This window comes from Meriones unguiculatus, chromosome 17 (assembly GCF_030254825.1).
Source record: "Meriones unguiculatus strain TT.TT164.6M chromosome 17, Bangor_MerUng_6.1, whole genome shotgun sequence".
In the NCBI taxonomy this organism is placed as follows: Eukaryota; Metazoa; Chordata; class Mammalia; order Rodentia; family Muridae; genus Meriones; species Meriones unguiculatus.
Window position 1 is genome coordinate 39,484,303 of NC_083364.1, and position 19,938 is coordinate 39,504,240.

At 42.9% G+C, this 19,938-nt stretch overlaps 1 protein-coding gene across 1 annotated transcript; it reads left to right on the top strand.

Moving 5' to 3' along the window:
* Positions 1–319: 319 nt before the first annotated feature.
* Positions 320–18,183, top strand: Mix23 (mitochondrial matrix import factor 23). The gene is made up of 5 exons (XM_021634629.2): positions 320–451; positions 6,909–7,034; positions 9,278–9,424; positions 15,903–15,962; positions 17,910–18,183. The coding sequence occupies exons 1-5, from the start codon at positions 401–403 to the stop codon at positions 17,958–17,960; spliced, it is 435 nt and encodes a 144-aa protein (XP_021490304.1). The 5' UTR covers positions 320–400; the 3' UTR covers positions 17,961–18,183.
* The last annotated feature ends 1,755 nt before the right edge of the window (positions 18,184–19,938 follow it).

Here is a 19,938-nt window from a genome sequence, read left to right on the forward strand (position 1 = left end):
GCCCGGGCATGAGGGCCGAAAGGAAGGGGCGAAGCCTGCCAGCTGTGAAGCGCTGAGTAACGTCTTAGGGCCGTGCAACCGAGTCCTCCACGCGGAGGGACCGGGGGCCCGGGGCCCTACGGCGTGCTGGCGTCGCTATTTCTTTTTTTTTTTTTAAACATTTAGTCATTCTCACCGATTGCCCACCCCTCACCGCCCCCAAACGCCCCGGTTTCTCGACGGCTTCTTCGGGGTCTCGCCCCTCATTAACGAGTACCCGTATACCGTAGGCTCAGAGAGTGGACAGGCTTGGAGAGGGCCGCCCCGCGCCCGGACCCGCACGACTTGCTGTCTGGCAGCACCGCGGACACCTCTGCTCCGCGGTGATTGGCCAGCCGCGGGGTCCTCACGTTCGTCCAATATGGCGGCGCCCAGTGGCGGTGTGAACTGTGAAGAGTTCGCCGAGTTCCAGGTGATGAGGTTTTTCCTCACGTGGCAAGCTTGTCCAGCCTTTTGTCCCCAGATCCTAGTCCGTGCTTTGGCCTGGGAGGGAGGATAGACCGACTGTGGAGGAAGCAGGCGGTTCGGCAGGTTTTAGGAGAGCCTGTGGAGGTCATGGGGGCTGGGGGTGGCCTTGGGGAGCGCAGGTGCTCGGTGCAGGGAGCGGTCTGAGGCCCTCCAGGTCGTTCTGGAGTGGTAAAGCCGAGCTCGGAAGCAGTGGGTAGGGATTCTAACAGTTCAGCAGGTCCCTGAACTTCGTTCCCAGCTTCTGCAATTCCTTTCTTACTTCTAAACCGACGTTTTTTTGTGGGAGAGAAAGAAGTGAAAGAGACCTCGTGTACTTGATTGTAAAAAAAAAAAAAGATTGGCGTAGGTCCTGTTTTGGTGAAACAGAATATTTGGAACCTTGGGTTCGTTCTAATACTTGGTCTGTGCTATTGCCTTCTTGATCCCGAGAGAAGGTGTAACACTTAAGAAAAACAACGTGTCTTTTTGTACTAAAAATATCAAAGGTCCAAGACTTAATACTCACCCAAGAATTCAAGAATAACGATCCTGATGTTGATCAGTTCGCAATGGAGGTCCTGCTATTAAATTAGAGCTGAATTAAAAAGAAAAGCATGACCTTTAAAATGTATTTTTAGTTAAAGATAGTGAAAATTCTTTTCACATGTCTTTTCCCTATCAGTAGTGCCTCAGTACTTTTGACTAGTTTGTAGGTAGTGGTATTCATAAAGACAGCCTCATTAAATCGATTTGTTTGACAAATAATTTGGCCAAAAGTTAAAAAAAAAATCTATTAGCGGCATGTTTGTGCACCACATCTGTGCCGAGTCACCAGAGGCCAAAAGAGGGCATTGTATCCTCTGGACAGAAGTTAGAAACGATTGTGAGCTGTCCTTTGGGTGCTAGGAATTGAACCTGAGTCCTCTGCAAGAAAAGACAGGCAGGTACTCTTTTCCATCGAGCCATCTCTCCAGTCCCTTGGCCAAAAGATTTAATAATGAGTATCTGAGCTAAAAAGCTAAGGACCTGGTTACCCAGAGCAAGCCTTACCATATCTTCCAACCCCCTTGTAAAATAGGCATTCATTTTTGCTTCCACTCCTTCACAGACAGGACCAAAAACATACATGAAGATGCTGTAATAATGTAAAACACCATTAAATGTATGGCACTTAAATTTTGATGACTTTCGTAAAATTATAAGACACGGTTGACTAGAATTCTCACAAATTATTAATCAAAATTCTTAAGATCTAACAGATCTGTTTGTGTATATGTATCCTAACCGTGGAAAGTGCTGCAATGAATACCAGGGGAAATAAACTGGAAGTCATGTCTTTTTTTTATTGTAAATATTAGGATTTTAGCTCATAATTATGAGATGTTGAAAGAATTGTACTGTGAATGTTCATGTACCGTCTGCAGTCAGTGATTTGCGATCTCTGCTCTGACTGTATTCTCCATATCCACATCTCAAATTATTAGTTAACCTTTTAATTTGAGAAGGGGTTTTAAAGTCAGTTGCAAAACAAAAGAGTACTTCTAAATATGCCGTATAGAGTTCAGGCTTTGTTTACTGTTTTGGAGGGATATATCTTGTATATATCTTATATATGGTGTAGTCTATAGGAATTTACAAATGCTCCTAGTTTGATGTTGACATTCTTGTAAAGCAAACTTAGGTCAACATCAAAGTGGATGCTTTCGTCTTCAAAAGTTTTCTCATGGCCTTTCTCATGGCAGTCCCTGTCACTTTCTGTCAAGTTCCAACTACTAGGAATTCTGATTTTGTTTTCACACAGCTAGGTGTTTTTAAGCTTAAAAGATTTTTAAAGAGTTTTAAGCTTTTTGTGTTTCTCCCCATTGTAGCACTCCCAGAAAATACCGTGTTTGCAAAGTGAAATATAATCCAAAAAAGAAATTTTAAAATTGCATGCTTCAAATCTCATTTTAACATACACTCAACAACTTACTGGGTACTTTTTCATCCTGTTCAAGCTGCCATACCTGCAGACTCAGTGTCTTAAACAACAGAACTATAGTTTCCTGAAGTTTGGAAAGCTAGAAGTCCAAGATTAGGGTCCTGTTGGGGTTGACTTGTGGTGAAGTCTTTGTTCCTGGCTTACAGGCTGTCTTCTCACCTTGTCTTCACACCTTTTCTCTGTGTTTGTGCAGTTGGAGCAGGGCCACTTAGGTCTCGTCTTCCAAGATGGACCCCAGTTGTGGTAGATTAGGATTCTTGCCCTGTGATTTCCGTGTGTGTGTGTGTGTGTGTGTGTGTGTGTGTGTGTGTGTTTGTATTTGACAAGATCTCACTATGTTGTGGAGGCTGGCCCTAATAGTCCCGGCTCAAGAAATGCTACCACAGTCTCTCAAGTAGCTGAAACAAGTGTGTGCCTGGTTGTGACCTTCATTTAACTTTCTTTCCTGAAAGCCCTGTCTACAAGGACTTAGGACTTTAGCATGTACCCCAGGATACACAGGGTAGCCCCTGCCAGGTATCTGCCAGCTACCAGGCTCTAGGAGATACCATGGTGGACAGGGTATAAAATGAGCTTTAAGTGAGGATTCAAACATGTAGAAGAGACTGGAGTTACAAATAAGATGCATAAAAGCTCAGAAAGAAATCAAGAGGTCATATGAGTCGGGCCTTCCATAATACCAGTTGACTTCTAGGCAGAGGTAATAGCACACAGGCAAAACAGTTCCTGTACAGTCATGTATTGCTTAATAAAGGGATTATGTTCTGAGAAATGTGCTACAGGTGATTTTATGTTGTGCAAATATGAACAGTAATTAAACCTTATCTCGGTTTAAGCCAGTCTTTGTCATGGCTTCTTGGTGCAATTGGGATTCAGTAAACAGGGAATCTCTGAAGTATAAGTAGAAGGGAAGTATGCTAAAGTAATGATGGAGAGTGTAGCACAATAAATACACAAACCATTAACAGTCATTTATTACCATTGTCAAGTATTACACTCTGTACATGATAATAGTTGATATTCCACACTTGGCATTGGGATTTTCATATAATACATGGCTTGTGGGAGGACCTATACCCATCCTTGCAGGGTACCTCCCTTCAAACTTTTTAAAAAGCAAATTATATTTCTAAATAACTTACAAAGTAGATTTTAATAGGGATTTTTCATAATTCTTAGTTTGAATTATCCTTTCCCTCTACCTTGTCTTCTCTGCCTGCCCTCTGTCCTTCTCTCCCCCTCTACTCTGGTATCATGTTGTTCTACTGTCTCACCTTCCCTAAGGCCTTTTTCCCTTCTCTCTCATGTTCCATTTCTAGCTTCCTGGCCTCTTCAGGCACCCCAGGTTAAACACTTTGGAGTAAGATTTGAAGCTATGATCTGCATATAAGAGGGAACACCTGCTCTTTGTCAGAGGCATTTCTTGATCCCCTGCCCGAAATAGCCCTGAACCCCAGCTTGACCACAGTTCACTGCACCGTACTTTCCCTTTCCCACAGTACCTCTGTGTCTGTCAGCAACTGCTGTCTGAATACAGTGAGTTAGTGAAAGGAGGAGCTCTGCTCCTCTACCTTACACCACTCGAAGAACGTTGCCGAGAGCTTTCCTGGCCATGGGAAACTATCCAAAAAGTACAACTGAAACTTGGGCTCAGAAGATAAGTTCACTGTGCACAGAGGAAAAGAAGAACTTGAAGGAGATTTTTTTTAAAGGGGGTATGGAAACGAAGCAGTCATGTTGTAGAAGGTTAGGTTGGCTCTGTCTGCTGTATTTTCCCCCTCCTACAGATAGGATCTTGCTATGTAGCTCATGATGGCCTCCAACTCATGATTCTCCTGTCTCAGCCTCCTGAGTGCTAAGATCACAGGTTTGTGCCACCACACCTAGCTTTTTCTGTCCTGTGACTCAACAAGTGCTGTCATCATTTGTTTGGAATTTACTGCTCATGGGCATTATATATCCTACATTATATGGCATACTATTTAAAATGCTAGTTGCCCAGGGAATATTTTGAGATTGTCCCTAAAACCATACGGACTTCTTATGTCTCCTAAGAATTATGGTTTGCAAAGAATACTATCAACAAATGTAGTTACAGGAAAAGGAGACAAGATAATGAATTTTGTGTTATTTGCCTGTTTTGCTTGCGTTTTGTTTTCATTAAGTTTATTTATGGGGAAGGGAATGCATGTGCAGTGGTATTCAAGTGAGTGGAGGTCAGGGGACAACCTGTGGCTTTCTCTTTCTACCATGTGGGAGTTGAACTCAGGTCATCAGGCTTGGTAGTAAGTGCCTTTATCTGTTGGACTTTCTCACAAGTCCTTGCCTGTGATTTATTATTAGTCTAAGTTATGGACATTTGAAATTGTTTTATTTCTGTATTGAGATCATGATCAGGTCATTAAAATATTCAGCACTTTAAGGTGAATGAAGTGGTGGAGCAGAAATTAGAGCACATGCTCTGCTTAAGTGGTTACAGTTGGTAACAGGTTTGACTCCTCCACAGACATTATAGAACTATTCAAAATGCCTTAAAGGAAGCTGGACTAGGTTAGTGATGGAGCACTTGCCTCTCATGCTTGAGGACCTGGGTTTGATTCCCAGCACTGGGTGTGGATTCTCCAAGGCATTTTTAGTAACACAGGCAAAATAGTCACAGTATGGCATTCTTTAAAATGTTACTTCATAAAATGTATAAAAATAATAAGGAAACTTGTTAATGTTTTACTAATGGTTAACTTTAGGTATTAAATATCTTTTCAAATTTTTCTACAAGTATGTGAGGGGGCAGAGTACGTGAACCATTGAAATGGCCACTCTGGTATGATTAAGAGGACAGTTTTTTATTATGGATAAGAGTGGTCATGGTCAGGGCTATTTGAGAGACAGAGGGAGAGAGAGACAGAACATGAGAGCATAGCAGGAAGTTGTGGGGGGGAGCGAGTGAGCGAGAGAGAGAGAGAGAGAGAGAGAGAGAGAGAGAGTGTGTATGCTGGTTTTAAGGAGGATGGGAGGAAGGAACAGCCAAGAGGCTAGTGTGAACTTTGAGATGTATACTGAGCACTTGTGAGTAGGGACTGAGGGAGCCTGGAGGCCATTGTGCTTTCAAACACAAAATGTCCCTTCTGCCAGACGCGAGAGTTGGCAGAAGGAAGCCAGTTTCACAAGTTCCTGAGGAACACTGGCGTTTTATTGGCCAGAAATCCTAGTCCAGCTCGAGCTCATTTCTCCATACATGGACTGCCTGAGGTCTGACAGATGATTACACTCATAAGGAGTTTTAACAAATGGGAAGGGGGGATAGGAAATTGTTGGTTTTGGTAATGGGTTTAATTTGACAAAGTAAAGAAATGGGGTGGTATGTTGAGGGAGGTCCTCTAAGACATGGTAAGGTTAAACGCTAACTTGGAAGTTTTCACAGATAAGTGTGTTGTAGGTTAGTGAGATTGTTTTCTCAGAGGCTTTTTCAGTGATCCTGGGTTTTTATTTGGGGGGGAGTAGGAGATGTCACACTTTTAAGAATATACATTAAAAAAGAGAGGTGTACACGGTTAGACACTCAGTCCTGAGGACAGTGTAGCTGGTCCTTTCTCTATTGAGTGAGAAGCGCTGCCTCAGGATGTGGGGAAGGACTGTGCTGTGCAAGTACTCAGCTCTCTGTTGTTCTCTCTCTTGGGTGTAGTAGGCTTCTGGGCTGAAACGGAGGGCCTCATGCTCTGCTGCTGAGCGACATCTCCAGCCACTCGGCAGCAGTAAATAACTTGTGGTGTCTTTTTCTTTGGATTGGGTTTTTGTGAGTCGGAGACTTTGAAGGAAAGCAGAGCCTTGAGAAATGTGAACAGGGTTACAAAGAAAAGCCAGAACTAATTCCCACTTTTTCAATGAATTAAAGAGCCAAAGTATGTGTTTTTCTCTAGTAGCAAATTTGTTCTGTTTTTATCACAAAAATATAAATCTACAGTCATAGGAGAAAGTCAAAGAACTGCAAGGTAAGGCTGGTGGTGTGCGGCTTCACTTCTGTGAGCTGACTAGTCCTGCCCTCGCGTCCCCTGGTGCCACATTTGCAAAGTTAGGTTAGAGCGGCGGCACAAGTGGTTTTGGAGAGTGTGGTACAGTGGTTGGAGAGCCCTCTTTGGCTGTGTGCTGGATCTGGAAGACACAGTTTGCTAAATACATGCCAGACAGTGGGATTTCACTGCTGCGCTGCAGAGCTAGACTGGAGTCCCCTGTAGAGTCACCACTACATGTCCCGCCTGTCACCGTGTGGTAAACACGGAGATGTCTGAGTGTACTGTTTGGGCTGTTTTCCTCCTATGTAAAAGGCTTGTAAAATATCCAAACTCTTGTTTTCTTTTTGTTTAAATATTTAGCTTTGATCACTTAACACTTCATTGAGATTATATTCTTCTGTGTTTTTTTTTTTTATTTTAAAAATATATAGGAATTACTCAAGGTGATGAGGACAATTGATGACAGAATAGTACATGAATTAAACACTACGGTTCCAACAGCTTCCTTTGCAGGGAAAATTGATGCCAGCCAAACCTGTAAACAACTTTATGAGTCTGTAAGTTTATCTCTTGAGCCTGTCTTTTGTATTTCTTTTATACCTTTCTTTGTAGACAAAATAAGAAGTTGACTTGTATCTAAACTGTGAAAAGCATATGACGTCTTTGTGTACACTTGAGTATGGGAGTACACTAGTTTTCAAATGATTTCTACAACTCCAGACATTGTGTGGTGTACGCACAAATCTGTGAAGAAATGGTTGTAAAGAATGGGAACAGGATTGTTTTGGTCTCTGCATTCATGGCCTTTTGCTTAAGTAGACAGTATGCAGAGATGATCACAGGGATCATGAAACAGTCAAGACTTTAGCAAGAATCAATTCCAAGAGGCCAAGCAGCTGAAGGCAAGGAGAGTGAAAGCCTTTCAGCCTTTATGTTCCCCCCCATTATCAGGAAGGAGAGAGGAAGTGTATAGTCAAAGGGAAGAGAAAGCCACAGATGTTAATAAGTCACCCTTGCTGATGCTTTGGCTTCTCCAGCGTAGAGTTGCTCATTACCTGCTTGAGTCCTCTTTGAATTTGCAAATGCAGAAGGAAATGATGGTACAGATGTACTATAGCTTGATGCCCCTCCGTTAAATTGTTAGTTAAAGTTCAAATGACACATGGTTTTCTATGCTCTCCCACCACAAGGTTACTGTGTGGACTTCTTGTCAGAAAAAAGGCATTATTGAAATCTGAAATGTAATTTTCAGGTGTTGAAAAAGTAATTTTGTGAACCAACTTACTCCTATCATTTAAATTCAGATCACCACCTACTGGCATCTTAGTTCTCCCCCCCACCCCCATTATAGTATGTCATTCTGTCAAACAATCAGGTAAATCCTGTGGTTTTAGAAAATTACAAGGTGTGGTGTCTTATAAAGACTTAGTCATGGCGAGTTGGGGTGGGTCCAAGTCCTCACATACTGTGGGCTGTTTGATGGTTCATTTATGTCTTCAGGTGTAAGAACTAGAAATGTGTGGTCACTCTGTTGCTCTCCTCCCTGCTATTTGTGTGATCTCTACTATTCAGTTCTTCCCATTTTCAGACTTCTATTAATGTAGGGGTTGACAGTATCACGGTTAGCAGTATGGACTCCAGGGCTAGATCAAGTCTCACATCTGCTGCTTCCTATCCTAGGTTTGTGACTTGGCATTTTGTATAACCTCCCTTTACCTCAGTTTCATACATTAGTGATGTACATAGAACAGTACTGTTTTATGTACTTGAGTATCCTTTCCCAAGCGGTCATTATTAGATTTCAAACAACTTTGTTCTGGATTTTGGGCCTGCAAAGTGCTCAGCCAACAAGAACCACTAAAACCTCTTTTTGAGTGTTGTCTCTTTGAAGGAGTCTGGAACATCCAACATTGCTGCTCACAGTCTCTCTGTGGCTCCTGGTCCAGTTTCTTTTGTAGCCAACGAAGGTATATTTGCATTCCCTAATGCTGACACTTCTTTATAGGAAAAGATATAGGAGCTAAAGTATGAATTTAGAAAGTTAGCCTCAAAAGGCTCCTCATAATAAAAATTAAATAATTTCACTGAGCTCTCCTCAGATGTGACGGTAAGAGGAGCTTGAACCATAACCATTACTAAGCCTTGCTACCCAAGACAGATGGAGAAATGCTGTCTTTTGGGATTTGTTACTCTTAAGAAAGGGGTTATGAGAGTCATTCTGCCAGTTATCTTTGCAGTCAACACACAGAGTTGATGCAGCCACTAATCTGTGCCTCAGCTTTGCTTTATCAACTCTTTAAATTTTTGAAAAGGCCTCTGATTGCATAGTTAAATATAACCGTCTTTGTATTTCTGTATTGTAACTAAGATAATTCCCTCATCACTTAGTTCATAACATCTTCCCCTTGCTAGCAGCACAAGACTGAAGCCAACCAGAAAAGACAAGAAAGGAGAGAGATTAGCAGTGGTGGGAAGGGTGGATGTAGGGTAGAGGAGCGTGTGCAAGGACAAGTTCAGGAGACTGGAGAACAAGCCCAGCTGGGTACTTCAGGAAGAAGCAGGAGATACTGGCCTGGACTGTGGAAGGAGGAGCCTGGCTTTTCTTCTGTACGCTCCGAGGCTTCCCCTTTCATCTGCTGTTAGATGACTTAGACAATCCAAACAATGGTTTTCTCTTCCAGAGATTTTTAAAAATTATTTTAAAATATTAAATTTTTCAAGTCTCATTTTTTTTCCTAATACTAAAATGTAACAAATTAATGTGATTTCTCTACTTCTTTTCATTCCTTTGTTCTTTTAGTTGATGGCAGCTCATATCAGTAGGGACAAAGTTATAAAGAACTGTATAGCCCAGACCTCAGCTGTAGTAAACAGTCTCCGAGAAGCGAGAGAAAAGAATCTGGATGACTTGACGTTATTAAAGCAACTTAGAAAAGAGCAGACAAAGGTAAGCTGAGCACACTTTCCATTTTCAGTGCAAAGGTTTCCCAAATACAGCCTTTAAAATAGACTTTTAATGTACAAAACTTCAAGTAAGGTATGGTTATTAGTTTTTAAAAGATGACCAGGTCAGGGTTGAGAGAATGTGTTAGTGGATAAATTATTTGCTGTGCAAGTATGAGGACTGCAGTTTCAATTTTGAGAACCCATGTAAAAAGTTGGGTGGGGTGGGGCTGGAGATGGCTCAATGGTTAAGAGCACTGGCTGCTCTTTCAGAAGACCTAGGTTTGATTCCTAGCACTGACATGCAGGCTCACAGCTGTCTGTAACTCCAGTTCTAAAGAATCCGATCTCCCTTGCTGGCCTCTGTGGATACCAGACATGCATGTGGCATACAAACAAACATGCAGACAAAATAAAACAAACATCAAATGAATAAATTAAACCAACAGCAAAAAGCCTGGATGGCCTATCAGCTAGCTGTAATCACAGCACTCCAGACAGGAGAGGCAGACAAGAGATCCCTGGACAAGCTGGCTTGTTCCAGGGTCAGCAAGAGACCCTGCCTCTGTAAATAGGGTGTGGTCCAGAAAAAACACATGACGTAAACTTCAGGCCTCCACTCGCATATGCACACTTGTGTCCCGCCTCCCCCAACACGCCCACAGGAGAGTGGCCAAAGAGTAATGCCTTGTTATCAGGTGGGCTTTACATCACACTTAGATGTGGTATAGGAAATAAACGCATACTTTATAAACAAATGCACTATAGCAGCTTGGGGAAAATTAACATGGTGGTGTTTTCTAATGTTAAAGATGAAACATCAGTATCGACCAACACCACATCAGAAGCTCTGTGGAAAACGTTTCTGCTGGTTTATTTGAAACATTTCTTCATGAATTTGTATTTTGAAATATACTTTCATTGTGTAGGAGTCTGCTGGAATATAATACAGATTTACTAAGTTCTAGCTATTGCCCTCTTCAGCCACAAAGACATAGTACTGGTTGAATATAGTCACATAGTCTCAACACCTCAATCCTCCCTGCTCTTTGGCTCTCTGCATTATCGTTTCTACACTTAAAAGCATCCCTGTAGTGTTCTTAAGAAAATACCGTGGGCCAGCAAAGGATGCCTGCTGCCGAGACTGAGCTTGGTCTCTAGACCCCAGACCGTGGAAGATAAGTACTAATTCCCATAAGTTTTCCTTTGACCTCCATATCTGCTCCCTGTGGATGGACACACAGACACATGTACACACTTTCACACTCACACACACTAATAAGCATAAGTCTAAAAGTCAAGTGCTCGCTCAGGGATATGTGAAAGGAAGCTTTCCCTATGTAATAGGGTTAATGAGGCAGAGTCACTGCTGTGGCTTTTATTAGTGGATTTTATTACCAGGAAAACAGTTGTTCTTTGGTATTCTGGGGGTCCTCTGCCCACTAGGGTAACAGAGCCCATGTGTTCTCAACTCCCATATGTAAGTGGCATAGTGTTTGTGTTTATCTTCCTTCCTTCACCCTCCCTGTTGTTTAAGTCACCAGAGGCTGCTGATAGCAGCTAATACAAAGTGTCCATGTTTGGTATATGTGTAGTTTCCACCCCCAGTATTTTTGATCCCCAATTGCTTGAATTCATAGATTACAGAGAGAGCCAGCAACATTTTATTACATTGCCCTCGTGGGTTTTTTTTTTCATAATGTATTCAATTTCACATGTCACAATTACTTGATTTAAAAGCTAGTGGGAATTTGAATTAGCAGCTAATAATGAATTTCACAATAAAAAAAAATTACAATTTATTCACTTTGTATCCCAGCTGTAGCGCCTTCCCTCATCTCCCAGTTCCATCTTCCCTCCTTGTCCTCCCCTATCTCTCTCCCCTAGTCCACTCATAGAAGTCCTCCTTCCCTAGCCTATCAGGTCCCATCAGGACTGCCTGGATCCTCCTCCTTTGTGGGCTGACTAGGTCACCTTGCCAGGGAGAAGTGATCATCAAGGAGCAGGCAACTGAGTTCCTGTCAGACACTGTTTCTGCTCCCCTTACTAGGGAACCCACATGGAGACTGAGCTGCCTATGGGCTGCATCTGAGCAGGGGGTTCTAGGTCCTCTCCATGCATGTGGTCCTTGGTTGATGCATCAGTCTCTACAGTACCCCCGGGCCCAGATTTTTTGGCTTTGCTGATCTCCTTGTGGGGCTCCTGTTCCCTCTGGGTCCTTCTATCTCCCCCTTCTTCCATAAGACTACCTGTGCTCTGTCCAAAGTTTGGCTCTGAGTCTGCCTCTGCTTCGATACCCTGCTAGGTGGAGTCTTTTAGAGGACATCAGTGGTAGGCTCCCATCCTGTTCCCTCTCTTCCACCACTTCTGGTGTCTATCTTGTTTGCTTTCTGAATGGGAATATTGCACTCATTTTTTAGGGGACTTTCAGGTATCAATTTTATGTAATTCCAAACTTAAGAAAAAAGTTGCAAAGCAATGTAAAGAGTTCACATGCAGAATGCTCACCATGTTCCTTTGCTGTTTATCTGCTTTCAGTCTCTTCCCCTTCTCTGTCTCACCTGTGTACATACGTATACTCTTCTCTGGAATGATTTTGAGCACTTGTTATTTTTCAGTATTTATTTGTGTGTGTGTGTAGGTCTTTTCTTCTAGTAGATGAGTTCCTGGGATTAAAATCAGGTCACTAGACTTGGCAGCAAGCACCTTTACCCATTTTGCAATCTTAACTGGCCCACTTTTTTAATTAATAAAGTTATTTATTTAAAAAGCTACTTAAAAATGTATATGAATACTCTATCTGCATGTACTCTATCTGCCAGAAGAGGGCCTCAGATCACATTATGAGCCAGTGTGTGGTTGTTGGGAATTGAACTCATGACCTCTGGAAGAGCAGCCAGTGCTCTCAACCGATGAGCCATCTCTCTAGCCCCCATTTGTTATTTCTTAATAACATTGACTTTTCTTATGCGATCACCAACAGTTATCACAACAATTGTTTGTTTAAGATAGCACAGTGGGCAACACAGTTTTTGTTTTTAATAGTAAGTAGTTGTGGAACTTGGTGTTTGCTTAATAGCTGTAGCCAGATGCACAGGGCACACAGCAAGTAGGCCAGGCTACTGTGCTTTCTCGGTTATTGTTTCCTAGATGCAGCCTCAACCTGTGTGTGTCTCTCTTAGTCCATTAGGACTGCTTAGGTCTCTGTTTCATACTTGATTATTCATCAGGCAGTGGTGGAGTCTACAGATGGTGAACCTGTTAAAATAGTCCTTGGCCTTCCCCATGAGGGCAGAGTTATTTGTATAGTTACTTTGTTATTTGTGTAGTTATTTTGTATAATTGGTCAGGGTCTAAGTAGCTTTGAGCTTTCTGTTTCTTCAGAGCACGCAGCAGCCATATCACCCTTATCCTGGATTTTGTTAAAGATGTTGACAGGAGGTGTGGGGCAGGACAAGTCACATACTGAAAAGTCAGAGTAGAGCTACCCTTGCTAGTGAAGGGCGAAGTTCAGCTAAACCCTGGGATTGGGAGTGATTGTGCCTGTTTACTCAGCCCTCCTGTCTGCCCCTTTGCCCTTAGTGCCTGGGAGGCGTGGCCACATGGACTGCAGGGAGGGGCATAGGAAGCAATCAGTGAGTGAATGGAAGGTTTGCTTCCCCCCATTAAGGGCAGCTGTGAGTAATGCTGTAGCAGATGAGGAAATGGCAGCTGTCTTATCTTCCAAAGAGAATCCTTTAGCTGTTCTAGCTCTTCCTCATTCTCTGAGGACTTGGGGACAGTAACTGGCATCTTTGAAGTCACAAGCTTGCAGCTGGTTAGGAATTTTAGTAACTTTTAATTGTCAAGCATGCTATCTTTAAGGCTAATTCTCCACAAACCTTGTCAACCTACTCAAGCCTTTTATGTTAGGGTTTTGTTTTGTTTTTAATCATTTCAATTTAGGAAAATTCCAATCATGTTATCTCTTCCTGTATAATTTTTTTTTTAATCTAAAGCATTCCCATTCTCTCTCCCGTTCCCCCACCCCCACCCCTACCCCATGCACTCACTTTTCAAATATGAGCTAGTTTATCCTGGAGCTAAATATGCGTGGCTGTGGCCTGGGAAATTCAGAGCTAGATCACCTCAGGTTCTGTGTTCCAACATGGAAGCAGTTTCATGGAGTTTTTATAGTAATAGAACAAAGAAGCTTCTTTCTTTTTAACTTTTCTTACCAAAAATTACCTCATATTTACCACCCCCTTAACATCTTTCTCACCTATTTACTGTTTCTTTAAATAAAAACTGAATCCATATTTGCACAGTGTAGCAAATTAAGATTTATCTGTGCCCTTTTGTTACCAAATTTCTGTTTTTCTTTTCATTACAAGTCTTAGGCAGACTTCCTAACATCTTAGATTTTTTTTTATACCTCCAGGGCCAGAGGTCACACAGAATTTGAGAATTAGAAGTTTCACATCCAAATAAACACCTACAGATGTCAGTGACCTTTAGCAGTCAGAACTCTTAGTAGACAGGAGAAGGCAGAACAGCGCTGAAAGCTCGCTTTCATGGTAACACTGTAACTGCAGAGTTAGGTTCAGAAGATGTTTCTTCCCCTTGATCTCGCAATGGACACACTGAAGGCCAGTTTCTACGGGTGCATCCTCACCTCCTCCATGGTAGGTCTTACCGTCATCCCATATAGAACATCATTGAATTGGGTACTTCAAGTATCTAACAGGAGTCAGCTGGGGAGAGTTCCCCAGCAGGAGTCCCAGGCAGAGCAGTGTCCCCTCGGTGAGGCTTCCCAGCGGAATAACGGATGGAGGTAACCTCACCAGATCAGCCCTCACAGTCCCCTGGCGGGCACTGACATCTGTCAGCTAGTTTCCAGTAGTCAGCTTTCTCTCTGTGGATGAGCTTTCTGCAGCTGAACTTCTTTTTCTCCTTATCGCTAGAGGCACCTTTCTGTCCTATATCAGCAATAGTGGCATCTGTCGGCATACTTTTTAAAAACTTTTATTTATGTTTTTTTTATATTTTTCTCCCTCTTCCACCCAGTCTCTTCCAACACCCCAACACCAGGTAGGAGAGAAAAAGAGCTAGTGGGCGAGGGATACACGTTCTGTTTCTTAGCTGCTTCCTGCTGTTTAGGGTTGTTGGGCTCCTTGGAGCCAGTCTAATCCTTGTTTCAGGAGATCTCTATCTAGTCTCACAACAGCAACCAGGAGCAGCAGCAGCCTTGTTCTTTCTCGGAGCTTCCACATGCTCTGGGCTCTGGCATTTATTCTCTCTCCAGAGTCCTCAGATTTAAACTCTCTGTAGCTGGCAAAGAGCTCCTCTCAGAGCCTGCATGAGGCCAATAGTCTGCTGCTATGGACCATCTGAATCAGTCCCACATCCCACACCTGGGACCAAAACAAAAACATGCTTATATCCACAACTGGCATCCATTAGAGATGCTTTACTTTCTAGTTGTTTTCAGGGAAGCTTTTTATTCTTGGGCTGGTTTTACTGTTCTTTTCTCTCCCTGTCAGAAGTAGTAAGGCCATCTCCCTAGACACAGGGCCTTGGAGGACACCTTGAGACAGACATGTTTGAGTCTGAATCTTGGAGAATCAGTGCTTCCAGTGCCTCAGAGCTCAAACAAAAATGACAGCTTATCCTTTTATTCTGTGTGGGTCTGGTGGCCTGGGCTGGTATGTGTGAAACAGAGGTTATGTTGGGAAGTCTTCCTCAGTCACTTCTCTACCCTATCTTTTTTTTTAATTTTTATTTTTCTTTTTAGTTACATTTTGTTAACTCTGTGTCCCAGCTGTATCCCACTTCCTCATTCCCTCCCCAACCCCACACTCCCTCCCTGGTCTCCTCCCTGCCCCTTTCCAAGTCCACTGATGGGGGAGGACCTCTTCCCCCTTCATTTGACCCTGTTTTATCAGGTATCTTCAAGGCTGGCTGCAAGGTCATCCTCTGTGGCCTAACGGGACTGCTCCTCCCCTAGGGAGGGGGAGGTCAAAGAGCCTGCCCTTGAGATCCTGTTAGAAATAGTCCTTGTTCCCCTTACTTTGGAAAACTACTTGGTTACTGAGCTACCACGGGCCACATCCGAGCAGAAGTTCTATGTTATATCCATAGATGGTCCTTGGTTGAGTGTCAGTCTCAGAAAAGACCCTGTGCCCAGATATATTTGGTACTTGCAGAGCTCCTATCCTTTCCATATCATACTAACTCCCCTTCTTTCATATGATTCCCTGCATTCTGCTGAGGGTTTGGTTATGAGTCTTAGTGTCTGCTTTGAAACATTGCTAGGTAGAGTTTTTCAGATGCCTTTTGCGGTAGACTCCACCCTATTTTTTGAGGCAGGCTCTCTTACGGGAATTGGAGCCAGCAGGTCCCCAGGGTGTGCCTGTCTCCACCCCACCCCCAGTTCCCAGTACTGGAGCTATAGTTCTAGTTCTTTACAATTCAGAATTTTAATTTTTCCCCCTTTCTTGCAGTTGAAATGGATGCAGTCAGAACTAAATGTCGAAGAAGTGGTAAATGACAGGAGCTGGAAGGTAGGAAATAAAGTTGGTTCTCATAGAGAAATAGGGGAGAAACTGAACAAGCAAGGGGAGCCAGGGGAGGGGGCAGGAAGTTCAGGCAAAACAGAGAACCCAGCAAGTGGCTGAGGGTGGTGAATACGGTTTGTGCCTGTGTGGAAGCATAACGGCTTTACAGGTATGCGAAAGACTCCATGACGACTACAGAGTGGGGCTGCATACATTCTTTGTATCTTATAACACTAATTATGGGCAAATTGAGTTTTTACTGTAGTTAACAGAGAACTTTCAAAGAGGTTCTTTGTTAAATTTAGCCTTTTATGCAGTTACTTTTCACAAAACCAAAATTGCTAGCATTATTTTGAAATTGTGTCAGTTAATATTCACTGGGTCTTATTAAACGTGACTACACGGTAACATTTAGTGGAGCGGGAACATCAGGTAAGTAAGTTCGAGCAGAAGGAAGGAGCGGCTGAACTAAGCTCCACCGTTCTCAGGCTGGAGCTCCTGCGGTGGAATATCAGCTGCTGGGCACCGACTGACTTCTGGCATTTAATAACTGTTTAACCCCTCAGGAGCTTTTGTGCAGAAATAATTTGTTTCAGAGTTTTCATTAAAAAATTTTTTTTTTTAATTTTTAAAATTTTTAAAATTCTCAGCTTAATCATTAAGCTGAGTTGGTGTTGGTATCTTGGTATATGACCTTCCGGCTTTCATATGCTTGTTCAGGCTTGTTAACTGTTTTTTAAAGTCATAAGTGAGGTCATCTTCTACCTACCTGTAGCCAGCTTATTTCTTGTGCCATTAAATAATTACATCCATCTTTAAAAAAAAAAAAAAAAAAAAGACCCAGCATGTGGAGGTGTGAAAAAAATTACAGACTAAAAATTGAGTGCCTTATGGTATTTCTTTATCCTGTCTTTCTTGTCAAAATGTAGCCTTCACTTGCCCTTGCTTCAGTGTTTGATTCTCCATTCATTCTCTGAAGAAGTCGTAAGTTATTCTGAGGCTATGGTAGGAGAAGGGTTTGGTGACTGACTGGCATTTGAAAGCCAGTCCAGGACTTTGGTACATGTGAAGTGTGGTAGAAAGAGCGAAATAATTTTGGATGTGCTATCCCAGGTACTATTCAATATGATGGGATTAAATTCCCAGTAAACCTAAGTAAGTATCCAAGACGCTGACAGTGGACTACACATAGGCATGGAGAGAGAGTATTCTTCTGTGTATCATTAGCCCACAGAAAAGTCAAAATGTAGCCAGGCATGGTGGCCTGTAACTCCAGCACTCGGGAGGCTAAAGCAGGAGGATTTTTAGTTTGAGGCCAGGCCAAGCTACATAGCAAGTTCAAGCCACAAAGGAAGACCCTATCTCAAAATGCAAATTCAAAACAAACACAGCTATTAAAAGGTATACAGTGAGCATCTCCCTCATGCTGTGGAGTCTTCACGTGGAGGAGTGGGACATGCCTTCAGACATTCATGTCTGTCCTTATAGTGAGTTTTCCTCTGTTGACAAATAGAAGGATGCTATATGTGTGTGTGTTTTCCTTTAACATACATCAGAAATCTCACATAAGAATGTTAACACTCCCTTATTCTTTTTAAACCGTTATTCCTATGAAAACTTTATGTAGCATAGCCCCATTTAGTCATGGGACATTCTCTTGACATTTATGATACGTTGTTTCAATTTTTAGGAAGCAAGGTGAACAAGAAATATATAAATTCACATAGTTTAGCAGAAGACAGGTCCAGCCAGCAAATGGGTGCTGAAACTATCTAGTGAATGTTACCAAGGCATACATCATGCTTAATTTGGTGTGCTAAAACATTTACTGTTTCCGAAGCCTATTGACCTAGATAAAAAGTGGTAACATTGTCCTGTCTGTTATCTGAATTCATACCCAGGCCTGACTTAAGCGGAGGACTGGATGACGTTGTTTCTGTTTGAATGTCTTAGGTGTTCAATGAACGCTGCCGAGTTCACTTCAAGCCTCCAAAGAATGAGTAGAGAGAGTGTTTGTGAAAGACCCGGTCATCTCATCAGCTAAGCACGGCAGACGTCAGCAGTGTGGGCTTCTGAGGGTGGCCTCTGAGCCAGCGGGTTAGGGCCTGTGGCTGATCCAGCCCCATTTAGCTAAGACCTCAAGTCTAATTCTCATAATTATAATCAATTGCTATTTTATACTGATTCTGTAAAAAAATGTTTTGTAACTATTAAAATAATTTTCTGACTCCGTGTACTTATTTATTTGGCTTTGCAAGTTGAGACAGTCAGTTCTCTGAGAATGTGCACAGCTTCCATGTCATTATGCCAGCCTGAGTGTTACAGATTTGTTGGTGTGGAGGTGGACCTTTTTGGTCATAGATGAGTTTCTATTTATCATTGTGGGTTTATTTTAAAGGAGCAGAATCAGACTGGCGAGGTGGTCAGTGGTTAGGAGCACTGGCTGCTCTTTCTGAGGACAAGTTTGATCCCAGCATCTACATGGCAGCTCACAACTGTCTGTAAGTCTAGTCCCAGGGGATCTAGTCCCTCTTCTGGCCTTCATGGGCACTAGGCAGATATGTGATGCACAGACATCATCCAGGCAAAATACTCATACTTATAAAATAAAAATAAAGGGGAAAAATAAAATGATAGAATCAGGTTGGATCCTATCCAAACAAATTATCTGATTGTTCTTTTTTAGCTAGGTGTGGTGACAAGTGGCTGAAATCTTATACCGTGGTGGGGGCTGAGATATGAGTATTACAAGTTTGAGGCCATCCTGGACTGCATAGTGAGCCGCTCTCTCCCAGAAGAAACATTTATCTTGAGCCAGGCTATAATGGCACCTGGCTGTCTGAGATTCATCACTTGGGAGGCACAGGCAGGTGGATCTCTTGAGTTTGAGGCCAGCCTGGTCTACATAGTGAGTTCCAGGACAGTCAGGGCTACACAGAGAAACCCTGTCCTGAAAGAAGAACATTTTCTTGTTTATATACAGAACTAATTTGGGTTGGGATTGTTTTCTAAACAGTTTTCCATGACACAGAAGGGAAGCTTTAGAAAAGGGAGAGGGGCAAATGACTCTAGAACAAGAGCCCTTAGTTCCACCAGTGAAGGAAAGTAGTGTGGACTGTGGGGGGTTAGTGTTCTGTGGCACAGAGCAGATCATGACAGGTTAACTGGTTAAATGTGTCACACTAGCAATATTTGCTGTGTCACAGTCCTATGGTTCCAAAGTCCAGACAGGTTGGACTGACTCGGGGTGTGAAAGCTGAAATGCAGCTTAGAGTGAGACTCCTCCTCCCGAGCTCATTGCGCTTGGTTGGAATCTGGACTCAAATTGTAGAAGCCAAGTCCCTATGTACTTGCTGGCTGTGTGGTACCATTCTACTGGCAGCCACCTGCGTTTCGCAACACATGGCCCCTTCACTTTCACACTAACATCGGTATGTTGAGTTTCCCGGTGCTGTCGTCTCTCTGACTTCCTTTCCTGCTGCAAGCCAGACCAGCTGCATTCAAAGAGTTGTAATTGGCTCTGCCATGCTCCTGCTCTCCTTTATCCGACTCGGTTAATCAGTATGTCACTTTGCCATGTAACGTAACAATCGCAGGTGCAATAGGGGAGGACGTGTGTGGTCCTCCGGTTTGGATTCTATTTGGTCGTGCTTTAAACTAAAGCCCACATGGCTCTGGCTCCACTGGTGTCTGGTAGGCCTGAGCCTGCAGCAGGATGATCTTCATCAGATCGTGCTCCTGGCAGTGAGTCATAGCAGTACCTGCTTCAGTTCCCTGCTTCAGTGACAGAACTTTTTGTAGCATTCACTGTGGGTGTCGGTTGGGGATACTGATACATCCTTTTGGGACTGGGAGCATCAGTCAGGAGAGTGCTTACTTAATCCATACAAGGCTCTGGGTTTGATCCCCAGACCCTAGACCCCTCAGAAAAAGAGACCATGTGGTAGAACACACCTTTAACCCCAGGCAGAGGTGGGCAGAT